This window comes from Hyla sarda, chromosome 1 (genome assembly GCF_029499605.1).
Source record: "Hyla sarda isolate aHylSar1 chromosome 1, aHylSar1.hap1, whole genome shotgun sequence".
Taxonomy (NCBI): Eukaryota; Metazoa; Chordata; class Amphibia; order Anura; family Hylidae; genus Hyla; species Hyla sarda.
In genome coordinates this window covers 454,555,286-454,569,352 of record NC_079189.1, presented here as the reverse complement: position 1 = coordinate 454,569,352, position 14,067 = coordinate 454,555,286, and the positions used below count along the sequence as shown (strand labels likewise).

General features: G+C 39.3%; 1 protein-coding gene across 4 annotated transcripts in view; it reads left to right on the top strand.

Moving 5' to 3' along the window:
• The window catches only part of TMEM132C (transmembrane protein 132C), a 595,756-nt gene that overhangs the window by 418,333 nt on the left and 163,356 nt on the right, over positions 1-14,067 (top strand). For all 4 annotated transcript variants that reach the window (XM_056533693.1, XM_056533685.1, XM_056533701.1 and 1 more), the window contains one exon: positions 11,763-11,946. In XM_056533693.1, coding sequence (XP_056389668.1) covers positions 11,763-11,946 — 184 coding nt within the window. The remainder of the gene's footprint in view (positions 1-11,762; positions 11,947-14,067) is intronic.

Genomic DNA, 14,067 nt, shown 5'->3' with positions numbered 1-14,067 from the left:
AATATATTTGATTCAAGGGTGAGAGTGCATACAAGAATGGATATCATGTCAAGAGAGTTCCCATGACAAAAAAAAAGATACCGTAAATAGATGGCATGACAGGACCCTCAGTCCTTATTGTTGGCTAGTAATAACTTGTTGGTATACTTAAAAGGTTTCTTCACTTTGTTTTATATCAGAAGGGTTCTAAAAGAAAATAGTACTAATGTGTACTGTGTGCATTATGTGTCTTAGATAATAGGCTTAGTAGAGGAATGATCCTGTTGAAATAAAGGCAGGATAATAACCTTGGTAGGAGGAGATCTTTGAAGACACTACATTTCCACTAAGTTAGAGACAATTGATTTCTGGGAACTAATAAATGAAATGAGAAGTCTGCCCTCAGAAGAATCAAATAGTTTTCTTTAGTCTACAAACTTTCATTGAAACTGATCTTGCAATCGATCTTGCACTTTTTATATGAAAATAACATGAAAATCTATATTTAACGTAATAATCTGGGTAGCAGAAGAGGTATCGACTGTCCTTACTCCAAAGCAGCTTACTACCTTGTTTGATCTTGTCTCGTCAAGATTCCTTTTGAAGTGGTCAGGCTGAGATGGTGTGATAGGTACTGTTTCATAGTTTTGCCCGCATAGAACGACCAATGGTCGCACAATGTTGACGTAAAATCGCCATTGTGCAGCCATTAGCCACTGATTGCTAAATAGTGACTACTTCACCATTTCAGCCCGCAGCTACTAAAAACATCTCCCATTCTGAAAAACTCATGCTCATACATTGCATGGATTGCCCATTAACTATATGGATTACCAATTAGCTGTATTGCTGTATGTGGCATTTTCAGCACTTTTTGCCTAAACTCTGCTCCATGGTGTCTCCCATAAACAGCACACAGAGAAAAGAGAACATTCTTCTCCTCAAACTATCTCAGATACACACAGGAGCAGCATCAGCATGGGAGTAAAACAGTACTAAGCAATGTTGATGTGAATGTAGCACTAGGGTGAGCAAAATGATTCTAAATGCAACACCTGTGTCTCTTTCTCTCTCTCTCTCTCTCTCTCTCTCTCTCTCTCTCTCTCTCTCTCTCTCTCTCTCTCTCGCTCTCTCTCTCTCTATTGCACTCTTTCTCTCTCTCTCTCTCTCCCCCTCTCTCTTTCTCTCTCTCTCTCTCTCTCTCTCTCGCTCTCTGTCTCTCATTGGAAAGCTAGATGAGATGTGGGAAAACAAGAAATTGTTGAGTCCCGAGAAGACAATAACCTTTAATGAATTTTGGTAAAGTTTTTTTGGTCCATAATTTTTATGGAATGTTAAGCCTGGTTGTTATTTTTAATGGGACTTGTCATTCCATTTCTGTCCAGTTCAGGTTTTCAGTTTGGCTCAAATCAGCACAGGTGCTGAAAACAGCTTGTTAATAAGCTTTATAGAAGGTGCAACTCGGCCTGCAAGAGAGACTGTAGGAATCCTGAGGTTTGCAGTCTCAAAGGCGACATTTTGGTCACCTGTATAGATAGGGAACATTTAGTGCTTGGTTGAGCAGGATTTACTTATATTTTATGCCAGAATGTAAAGACTTTATTTTTGTTATCCTGAACAATAGAAACAAGAGAAGCCCTGTTTAAACTTTTCTTCCATGTTACTTTCCCTGACTACTCTTTGCCTTATTTGCCTGGCTCTACGGAGCCAATCTCCTGTGGGTGCAACTGTATCACAAGGCTAAGTGGTGATAAAGGCATTTTTTCTGTAATAAGATATACATTTTTATCTTTACTTGTACTATTGATTTACAGAAATATGTTTGAAAGGACATTTACTCTTTAGTACTTAAGACTTTTCTGGGGAGTTTATTTAGCTTAAATATGTCAAAACTGCCTTAAAAATGTAATCTTATAGTTGCAATGCTCGAGATCATGCTTTATCACAAGGATAAATGTAGATGTTTTTAAAAATCAGTCTTAGGAGAGAAAGTACATATAGAGTCAATGTTTGAGGACTGCTGCTTCTTAGCTGTCCTAGGAAACATGTATACACATTTCTTGTAGTAAGCACAAGTTCTATAAAACTGTAATCACCAGTGCGAGTGGAGTTATGCTGACATTTTATTTCTGTTGATGCTCTGGTAGGAATGTGTGCTTAGTCTACTTTTCTATACTTTACAATGTTGATTTCACTAAGATTTTTTTCTGTTGGTTATGAAGATATTTTCTATGTGTCCAACTCCATAGCAGAAATATTACAGTTGCAATGAAAGTGATATTTACCAGGATCTAATAATTTTCTATACATAATTTGTTTATATAGAAAGATACACTTCATATTTGTATATGTGTTCAATACTACACCCACTGTACCATGCAGTGAAATGACTATTACACGTGATTATATTGTTTTGTTGACTGTAGTGGTTTTCAGGGGTGAGAGTGTTATGCTGTGGGCCAAACTCAGTAGTGAAGTCTAAGTACCCTCTAGGTTTTTACCAATTTATCCCACTCCAGGATGCAGAAGCTTGACTTCTGCTAGAGAGCACCTGGTCTCTTCCCAATAGTGGTCCTGGTGTGGTTAGCATCAAACCAGATGATCTCCCTGCCAGGTATTGAAAAACAGGCGGAGATGTGACTGGTGTGGCATGAGTTTTCTGGTCAGCAGGTAGCAGAGTTGGGTTTCAAGTAGAAGAGTCAGGGCAGGTGGCACAGGCTTAGAGAGTCAGGAATCTGGGTTATGCACAGGAGGTTCAGCATAGTATCCAGGGGTCAGACACTAGCACTAAACAAGGCAACTGACGGGAAGAGGACTTATATTATATGTACAGTAAGGTGCAAGAGAATAATAGAATGCCATATATTCACATTTATTTATTGCATATTTATGTAATCATAAATCTAAGCCTTCTGAGTGTGTCTAAAAATCTTAAATGTGTTTTTTAAACATCCATCGGTTTTGCACTTGCTACTTCTAGATAACATTAAAGGGGTATTCCAGGAAAAAACTTTTTTATATATATCAACTGGTTCCAGAAAGTTAAACAGATTTGTAAATTACGTCTATTAAAAAATCTTAATCCTTTCAGTACTTATGAGCTTCTGAAGTTAAGGTTGTTCTTTTCTGTCTAAGTAATCTCTGATGACACGTGTCTCGGGAAACGCCCAGTTTAGAAGCAAATTCCCATAGCAAACCTCTTCTAAACTGGGCGGTTCCCGAGACACGTGTCATCAGAGATTACTTAGACAGAAAAGAACAACCTAAATTTCAGAAGCTCATAAGTACTGAAAGGATTAAGATTTTTTAATAGAAGTAATTTACAAATCTGTTTAACTTTCTGGAGCCAGTTGATATATAAAAAAAAAAGTTTTTTCCTGGATAACCCCTTTAAGCTTACATATTAGATTATAGAGTTTGTATTCTCGCTGATTATGTATTTTACCAATATTATTTATGTAGTAATAGGTCATATGGACTGGCGTTTTCTCCATAAAGTCTTATGATGTTTTCCAAATTTGACAGCGTAAATATTGTTTAAATTTCCAATATCCACTAGTGTGACTTTTGCAAAATGCATCAGAGCGCGAGGCTTTTATTATTGGTAAGATAATTGTATCTTAGTGATATTAACTTCAGCTTATCCCCATCTCATCAGCTCTTACATGCATGGGAAGATGTATTTCTTCTTTACGTTGCCTAGTTAGTAAATATTCCATATTCTTGTAAAGACAGATTATACTAAGTTTTTATTGTCAATCTGTTGAAATATTTTTAATGAAAGTATAATAGTCCAACATCAAGAGTGTCAAAGCTGGCACTGCGGTTCACTGTATATCCCCTCGGTCAGTCTCTTCCCACATGTTCCTTTATAAACGGCACAGCCACTAACGCTCCTAGCGGTGGTGCTCAGGTGGTGCTCAGTCCTGATATTAGAGAATAGAAATGTACTTATCGGGTGGAAATGAACGGGCGGCACTCACTGTTGCAATTCCAAAGACTCTTTATTGCATGGAGCTGCAGGTAACAAGCAGTTGCGTCACAAGAGTCAGCGACAATTGTTTCACGCTACACGTGCTTCTTCACAACTCATAAACTGAAATAGAGAACTATATAACTATATAACTATGTTCCCATAGAAAACATTATGTTCCCACAGTTTCCCATAGAAACTGATTTGCTATGTGAAAATTACAGTAGTGGTATGTCATACACTTGTGATAATGGATTATGGCTGGGCAAGATATACTGTTACTCCCATCTATCTCCTAGTGAGAAAGCACCAGATCGGGAAGGGTTGATTTGTGTTTGTTATGTACGTCCTTCATAATCATTGAAGCATAGAACAGATCACAAATAGAACATGCAGTATCAAAGACACATTTGACACATCGATGGTTAGGCAGAATGCTAGTACAAAGGCCAATATCTTTACAAATAGGCATTACAGAAGTCTGGGCTGTTTACAAGCAACAGAATGATTGTACATACATCGTTTCTGTGAGGTTTAAGATTGAAATTACATGTCACACATTATATAATACATTGTATCAGTGTTATAGATCAAAACTGTTTTCTATTGTAGCCACTAGATATGTCCGCCAAGGGGTTGTGCAGCAACACTACATGCTGACCCATCCGGGGTTTTGATGGTCATTCGTCTGGTAAATACCTATAGAGCTTCCTGGACATCTTGTCCTCAGAATGCATGGAGTGTGAAGGACTATGCTCATTTTTTGGCATTTCCATAAATTGTTGGTTATTAATTTGTTTCCATAAACCATCCCATAGATTTTGCACATGGTCTCCCTTTCATTATTGGAACACAAAATCTATAACGCTCTTGATAAATTTCTTAATATTTTTAGCCAGCTTTTCTTGAAGTGAGTTGACAGCGACTTTGAACAATGACCACAGGTTGTACATAATTGATGGCACTTTCCAGTTGATACATAATAGTAAAAAAAAAAAACTTCATTCACTTAATTTAGGTATTTAGTAGGACTCTTCCTTCATCTAAACAAGCCCAGACCATCGGTTTATATTGCCACTGGAGAGTACATAGCATCATAATGAGAAAAATAAAATCCCTTTTACTGTCTTGGGTAATTGCAAAACTTAATTATATTTGCATTAATGAGGACCTAACATCAATACTATTGGACAACAATAAAAAATAATGATAGTTGACCCTCCTGTCTAGCACATAGAGAAATCATGTCTCAGGCTGTATATCAGCTTAATAGGGTAACATAAACGAAAAAGCCATTATGTCACTATTTGAGTCAGTACTTTTCATCCCAGGCATAATAAAGACATATGATATCATATTGACAAGTTCTGTAAGTTTCTATTATACTTTCCATATCAATTCCTTTAGAGTTTCTAAAACATTGTTTGTAGCCGTCCAGTAGAAACCTTTTATTATTTATTGATTTCATAAAAATCTGTCCTACTCCTGTTATGATCACACACAGGTCTGGTCTGGTAATTGCAGGGTCAGACTGGAGTACCTTGTCCCTACCCCTCTCAAAAATGAAAGAAGCAGAAGAATTGGTTGCTTTGGGCAACTAGTTAACTTTTCCTCTACATAGGTTTTAGTAACTCTCCTCCGATGTCCTTACTCTAGCCCTCTTTGGTCCAACTCTTTTGCAAACTTCAGCCTGCCTCTTACTGATGTTGTTCACCAACGGCTGTCTGGGCATGCTGGGAGTTGAAGTTTTGCAACATCTGGAGGGCCACCGTTTGAGGCCACTGATGTATATGCTGTGTGCCAGGCAATGTTGCACATACTTTCCACAATCCTTCTTTCTTGCATACGAGGAGTTGACTGACTGCCAATACTTCTGGGACAGATCAGGTGGAGGAAGTTGAACTGAACACGTGTGACCACCTTGATAGATTAAATTTGGTAAACACAGTAAATAGGAAGGTATGTCCCACAGCAGTAAGTTCCCTTATTAGGTAGTCCCCCCATAGTCAGGTATATAGGCAGGTAGGTAAATACATCCTTAAATAAATTGATCCTCCCCCCTTAGTATGTAAATATGTTGGTTGGTAGATTGGTTGCCAGGTAGTTAGCCAGATAGATAGCTAGCTTTGTAGGTGATTAGGAATGTAGCTTGTTAGGTAGGTAAATAGGTAGGTAGCCAAGTAGCTAGATAAATAAGCATGTAGGTAGCTATGTATGTAGGTAAGTAGCTATGTAGATAGATAGGTAGCTTGCTAGGTAGGTAGGTCTGCTGTCCATGTATTCCTTCCCCCATAGTACGGGCTCTGATAATTGACTTTATTGTCTCCTACACTGCGTGGAGGAAGGAGGTCAAGTCTCCTCTCAGTGGCCAAGTCTTCCTCTGACACTGAGAGGATGCTTTCAGCTGGAAGCAGCACTCGCTTACCTGGGGATCCAGGACAAAGACCCTCGGATCATGTCCGAATGGACCAGCCGGTCAGTCCGCCCCAGTGCACACATCTCATAAAAATGACTGTATTAAGATCCAGGTCTTTTAAACAGGAAGGAATTTTTCTCAGTTAATGCCTTGACTTAATTAGGCCATGTAAATGAATAGGCCGGTAGAATAAAAATTGCTGTAGAATTTGGTAATCAGGTAATTAGAGTAACAATTTCCATCCACACTAATAGGTAGTCAATATAAGGTTTTATGTCATTGTGGTTTAGAGGGCAATACATCCTGTTCATGCTTGTTCCTCTGTTTGTTACTAAAAGAATTGTGTTTATCTGTATTCTTCGGCCACGCGGTAACGTTAGCAATTTATCTTTGCTTGGCAAGTAAAAATGATAAAGACTGCATCTCACTTTTTAAGGTACATTCTTGTAGAGCTCGCAGGGGAGAAACAAATCTCTGACCAGAGTTTCTTCTTAGCCTCTCAGGCAGTGCACAAGGTATACAATGTAAGTGAGAACCACTGAAGAATGACATGACTGCCAGTGAAACAGTACAGGACTCCTGATCTTCTGCTACTTTGAGGGCTCAGAAACCGCTGTGACCTTTCCTTTGTGCATTCTCATCAAAACCAGAGGCACATTACACGTGAATGCTAATATTCTCTCAACATTTGAATAAACCACTAATATATCATGTTCATATTTACATTCAATGTCCTTCAGCTCAGTGTCCGGTGGCCCAGAATTAAAGATGATGTGGAGTCAGAGTTAGATGAAGCACAAAGTAGCAATACCCCATATTAACCCTTTGGAGATGCAGTCACTTTCACCCGGGATTTGTTTTTCTTTTTTGCCTTCCAAGAGTAGTACCTTTTTGGTTATTCATTAAGAAGCCTGTATAAGGGCTTGCAGTAGTACTTTTTTAATAGAATCCTTTAGTTTACCATTTATTGTATTATAAAAGAAAAAAATATTTGCTGGATGAAATGGGGAAAAAGGGCAATTACATAGATTTTATTATATAACTTCAAAGGTATTGTGGCACTATTGTGAGTGAGCGGGTCTGGCGGTGCTGGGAACCGGAAAGAACTAAGTCAATAATTACAAATAGCATTGAAGAGACATGGTTACCCGCACTCACTGCTAGGCTTCAGTTGTCCGACTCCGCTTCAACTGCTCACACGGACATCACCGGTTCCAGACCTGATGCAGGGCGCTCAGAGGCTACTGCCGGCAGTTTCGCGCTGTGCATTATGAGGTCGGAAGAAGCGCACACAGTGTGAAACCGCCGGCAGTCGCCTCTGAGCACCCTGCATCAGATCTGGAATTGGTGATGTCCGTGTGAGCAGTTGAAGCGGAGTCGGCCGACTGAAGCCTAGCGGTGAGTGTGGATAACTGTGTTTCTTCTATCATATAGATTTTGTTATGTTTTACTTGGAAATTCCGTAGTGTGCATCGGGCCTTACCATACCGTCTCGGGAACAATACAAGGCAAAAAATGTGAACAGGCTTAGTGCAGTTTTTGGACAAAAAAAAAAAAAACTAATCCTTTAAACCCATTTAATACTTAGGAACAGTTTGTTGAATTTGTAAATCACAAAATTTGTTAACATTTTGGCAAAAAAAAAAAAAAAAATCCAATTTCATTTTTTCCCCAAAGTTTAGAGTTCTTTAACTGTGAAAACTATGCCTGCAGAGGTTTGCAGTTCAATGACAGCTGGAAAGACACAGATTACCTCTGCTCGCTATGCTATGGAAGATGTCCCTGGTTCACTATGCACATTTACATTTCCGTCTATAAAGTTCTTTGAAAGTCTCTCGTAAAAGACGTTTCATCTCTAAGTGCAGATGATTATTCTTCCATGTGTTTGCACAACACAGTTAACACAACATGGTGATACTTTTCCATATTTAACACCTGTAGAAATGTAAGCATTCAATCATAGACAGAATGCATGCATCAAGCTGTTTATGGCAGGCTGAGAAAATATCTGCTTTTCCAGAGACTGTGAATCAAGGAAACGGCAGCATTTTGAAAGCCAAAAAGCACATTGCTAGCAGCTGAGATGCCAAGGGTAACATCAATCGTCTGATGTCCGCAAGAAGATTATAGAATTTGGAGTGATTTGTATTAACTTCTGCTTCAATCCAACCCGTTTCATGGCTTCAGAACAGTACAATTTATTTTCTTTTAAAGGTTGGTGTATAGCATCTAGAACTTAAGTTTTATGGACTTCAAAACATTCGACATGTACGCTTAACCAGCCAAATATGCCAAGCAAGGGGGTGGCTGGGCTGCTGATAATTTTATTTATAGCCAGAGGGAAATCTTGGACAAGCCTCACATATCAAGGAATTCTAATCTTTAAGAAACGGCACTTGTTTAGGATGTATTTAGGAAATTTAACATTAAAAAATAAGGGCAAATCAGATTGGATGTTAACCTCACTCTTTATAAAGATTTTGCAATCACTATGGAATATGATAAACAGATTTTTTTGTTAAGCTTATTCGATAATTCATATCTTTGATATTAAAAGTGCTGTGGGAATAATACATATTGTTACAGGTAATGAGGCCCAGGAAGCCTGATGTAACTATTGATGGACATTACCATGAATTGACTCAGCACAGAGAATGTCAAATATAGGAGACAGCTTCTGTCATATTAAGATTAATGACTACATATGTATCTGCAACTCAGACATTATTATCTGTAAGAAGCCCTATACCTGGAATCAATTCATAAAAAGATCCCTTATATTGTTTACTATAAATTTATAAAATATTATGGATGTTGTAAATCCAATTATATGCAAAACCAGATATGTATTCACTACTAGAATTTCTCTAGTTATATGTAGGAACTATCGACATAGAGAACAGGAGAGATGTGTTTGTTTCTAGCTATCTTACGGTTTTCAGAAGAGACAACCCCATTGCACTTTATTGTATATGCATAACTTCATATTTTCACTTTGCAGTCTGTCACTTTGGTAATATGTAATGTATACCCTGTGTTCCACTGTCACCTAGTAGCCATTCTGTAACATGGTCTGAGCAAGTAAAATGCACCGGATAGACACCTTCATGGAGATAGAAAGCCCAAATAAGGTCGGAGGTCCCTGCCAAGTACAGACTAGAGGAGTAGGATATCATGTCTGTACTGGGAGGGGTCAGCGTAGTGCAATTGAATGTAATTTAGAGTTAGTTAGAGTGTGGAGATCTAGGATCAAATGTTACCTAGGAGCATCAATCCTATCCAATGGTTTTCTACATTTCCTCCTCAAGGAGTGCCAGTATCTGAGAAGGCTACATTCTCAAGTTTCCTCTATAGAGCATGCCAGTGTCTGAGAGAGCCCATTACATTAGTCAGTTAGGCTTTACTACATTTCAGGACCAGTTGGGTTTCAAGCTGGACCTGGTCATTAGTATAGATGAAGTGGCTACCTAGAAGCCTGCAGCAAACCTACAAGCCCATCCAGTGTTTCTGTGGCAAGGTAGGGAAATATAGTGACTGAGTATCTCTAAATGGAGCAACACCCTTATGGCTTCATTAATTATGTAGTATTTCCTTCACGCAGGGGTCCCCACATGGTCTTGGTGGGATGTCTACCTCAGGCAATAGACTCTGAACTGACCCTGGGTGCACCCTTATGTATATTGATTGATAATGAGCTAAGTGCAATGCACTATATGGATTAACCATTAGGTTCTGGTCCGGAGATGTTCTACCCTCTCCATACTTATATTCAGGGACTTATATACACTGCTCAAAAAAATAAAGGGAACACTTATACAACACAACACTGATTGACAATTAGGTGCTGTGGGGGGGGGGGGGGGGGGGGCGTGGTGCGGTGGGGGGCCCGCCCACGGTGCGGGGGTGGGGCATTATCGGATTATCGGCAAGATAATTGCCGATACCGATAACTCCCAAAATCGTGAATATCGGGCAAACCGATAATCAGTTGATCCCTATTACATGTGGTGTACCTCTGTATTTTTGTGGGGCTATATGTTTTAATGGGTTTATGGGATTTTTCTTGTGCTTGCCATGTATTGATTTTTGTTGATTTAGTACGGAGTGATTTGTTATTACTTCTTTTTGGTAGCAATTTTGTAGGTTTTCATGTATAGCTTATGGGAACTATTACTGGATGCTTCCAGATCTTTATAAAGTATTTCCATTACTGCAGGCATAAAAAGATGTTGGATGTTAAGTGTCTTGTAATAAGGTTTCCATGGCTATATCCAGGGACGTTTATATACTATATGGACCCAATGTGATGTCATTTTATGTAATTATATTACAAGGTGTCAGATTGAGTCACTGCCAGACTGCACAATTGTGGATGTGCCTTGAAGTCTGGATTATTTTCTTCCGGCTTTACTTAGATGTATGTAGTTATATATCTGGCCTGCATCTTCTTTTTTTACAAGCACAAAAGATACTAAACAACCCAGTGAGTTATATCTTAAAATATATCTAAAGGTACACAACATCCAATGCAAGGAATCGTGGCAAAGACAGAGGCTTAAAGGAAAACTGTCACATATTTTCTACCGCACTATCCACAGGTATTGGTGGATAGTGCGGGAGACGCTGATTAAAACGAGCCCTACCTTGGTCTGATCCGTATATCTGGTCTGGTGTATATCCGGCTGTAACTGGCAAAGGCGGGGCTTCTGCGGGCCGCTCATGAATATTCATACCTCCCTCTGGTTAGGAGCGGCGAAGAGAGGGAGAACAGGAGGGATGAATATTCATGACCGTTAGCCCACAGAAGCCCCGCCTTTGCCAGTTACAGCCGGATATACACAGAGATTAAAACTACAATTGCGGGCGAAAGGCGGCGCGGATCAGACCAAGGTAGGGCTCGTTTTAATCAGCGTCTCCCGCACTATCCACCAATATCGGTGGATAGTGCGGGAGAAAATATGTGACAGTTTTCCTTTAAGCTATAATCCTGATGCTTCTTTAGTAAATCCACCAGTGCAAAATTTCAGGGGGACAAGTCATTTATCAAGCATAAATAGGCAGCTATACTATATCCTGAACCTCTGGATGTTTTGTGGGTCTGGAATTTTACTTCATTTGATCACATGAAAAGTGAAGGTCCTGCCTCTGTGTACAGTTCATAAAGATACATCAAGGTAAAAAGGCAGAGGGAATGGTTATTGCTGATGGAGTGACAAAAAGACTGGTGCCATATCGGTACCAAACTGTGTAATGTCTAAGGGTATAAGTCAACTACCATAGTATTTGAGATATTGTAGTGATGTGATATTAATGCATATAATTACAAGAACCTGTAACAAGTGACAAGAATGGTGAAAGGATTGGTCAATGTTTTCTTTTATTTGTGTTTCCTAGGAGCAACAGTCTTTTTACGGAGGTCGTTCAGATGAACTTTGAGATCACCAGTTTCAGCAGCCTGTCTGGTACACAACCTATTTCATGGCAACTGGAGTATCTTGGAAAAGCAACAACTGACATGGTCCTCTCAGAAGTCTACATTAGCCAAAAAGATATTTTGGGAATAGTTCCACTCTCCATGGTGAGAACATTTTAGTACATTGAATGGTTGACTGACTGTGATATAAAATGGTCTTGTTATGTATGAGCAAAGAGACTAAGGGGATGGGGGGCATCTTAAACGAGTGTAGTGAATGTGATTTACAAAATACAATGAACATGAGCAAAGTGCAGCAAAAGAGTAATAATGCTCCTGGCACAGGTGTACCCCAGTGCAAAATCTGCAACACATCCTTCAACTATTATGTTACTTTTTTTTTTTTTAACTGGTTTCTTCATATGAGTAGAGAGTCTTTTTGAGACCCTCGGGCTCAAGCCTCTAGGTTTGATCAAAACCCTGACACCCCTTTCTAGTTATGCCTCATAAGTGCATACTTTTAGTTTCATAAAATATCTAGGGTTTGGTTAGGAGGCTTGGCCCCATAGAAAACTTTTGAATGGGCCCCTAACCCAGCAGCTGCATTGATAGGGTATATACCATATGACAGGTTTATGTACATACCTTAGCAGTACACTGTCTGTTGACACAATGACACACTTGTATAAAGAAATTCAGTACTGTGGGGCCTACAAATTAATTGTTTCTTAAAAGTGTTGATTCTTGTATGATAGTATACTTATAAAAATTACAGTTATAAAGGTGAAATATAATACTGCTATAAAAGGAACGTCTCCATACAAATTACCATCTCACTGTCACTGAATAAATCTCTTTATTCCAAGGCCAATATTACCAATAATATCACTATACAAGTGGTGAATAATGGTGAATACTATCTCTGTACTCTTAATGTATTACAACTACTACACAATGTCCAACCTTTTCCTCCATACAGTGACCCATATAGTAATAGAACTCTACATAGGCTCTGCAGACTATATAAGTAATTCCAGTGCACTTACATCCAGTTACTAAGAGGGGTCATTAGCTTTAAATCCAGCCCAGATGGCCATGACAACTAGGTTAATCCTGGTGTTTGAGCCAACTGAAGAATCTTTCTGAAAAACATCTTAGGTTTCTCGCATTTCCACTGCCCTCCTCAAATTTTTCCCACCTCTCCATCTTTGCCCCAAAATAGTAATAGTGATCCCTTGATGCCCCAAAAACAGTAATAGTGCCAACTTTGTGTCCCCGCCTGTTCTCTAGTCTTCTGAGCCAAATATTTCTGTCTGATACTACTGAGGGAGAGGCCACTGCCGGTGTGTGAAGTGTAACCAGTTGCCATGACTCCTGGCTCCACCTGGTGGGTAGCCCGTGGCACTTATGTTACATGTGCACTGAATGTAACAGACTCAGCTGGCCAATGATATAACACCAGCAGAATACACTTAACAAGTCTGCTACTTTGGAGTCTATGGGGAAGGGGGGTTGCTGCAGGGAATCGGGTAGGGCATTGCTGTTCAGGGGGATGGTTGCCAGGGTGCCTGAATGCGTGTTGTGGAGCCAGCCTTCATTCTACTTGGGGTTTAGGCCAGGCAGCAAATACATTCATTTATTTAAAAAAATAATTATCTACTATACAGTGTACAGTTTATCAGTCAACCCCAGTTGGGCCTCACTGTCCACCAATGCCCATAGCATGGTTTGCCTCTAAAGGAGATGTGCCACTGGGTTTGTTGTGATGGGGAGGTCAAGTGGCACCAGTTGACTCAAACACCAGGATTAACCTAGTTCATGCATATCATGTAGTTGATTTGTTATTTTCTGCAAGTGAGTCCTTTTTGAGAAAAAAAAAACTTTCTGAAGATCTGTAGCAGGGTGAAGTACATGGCAAGGTAGACAGGAACGAATCATATAATTATTTTTCTATAAACGGGTAGGAGTCAGCATTTCCTCAAAGTAATTTGATAAATTTTCCTATGTGAAACTCTTCAAAACCTCAATTTCAACCCTTCTTCCAGCAAATTAGGATTCAGAGACCCTCTTAAGACGAAAGCTGATGTCCTGCAGTATCTGACATTGCTCTCATATATCCAATACCTTCCACTACTGTTAAATTCAGTCCATTTGTATCCATTAGTTGTGCTATGACATCCCTCCAGCTATTCTTTGCTGCACATAACAAAATACAAGAGAATCAATTATCTGCCAGTACATTACAGTTGGTTGCAGATTCATATCTAAAGAGTGTTTTGGGGAGTT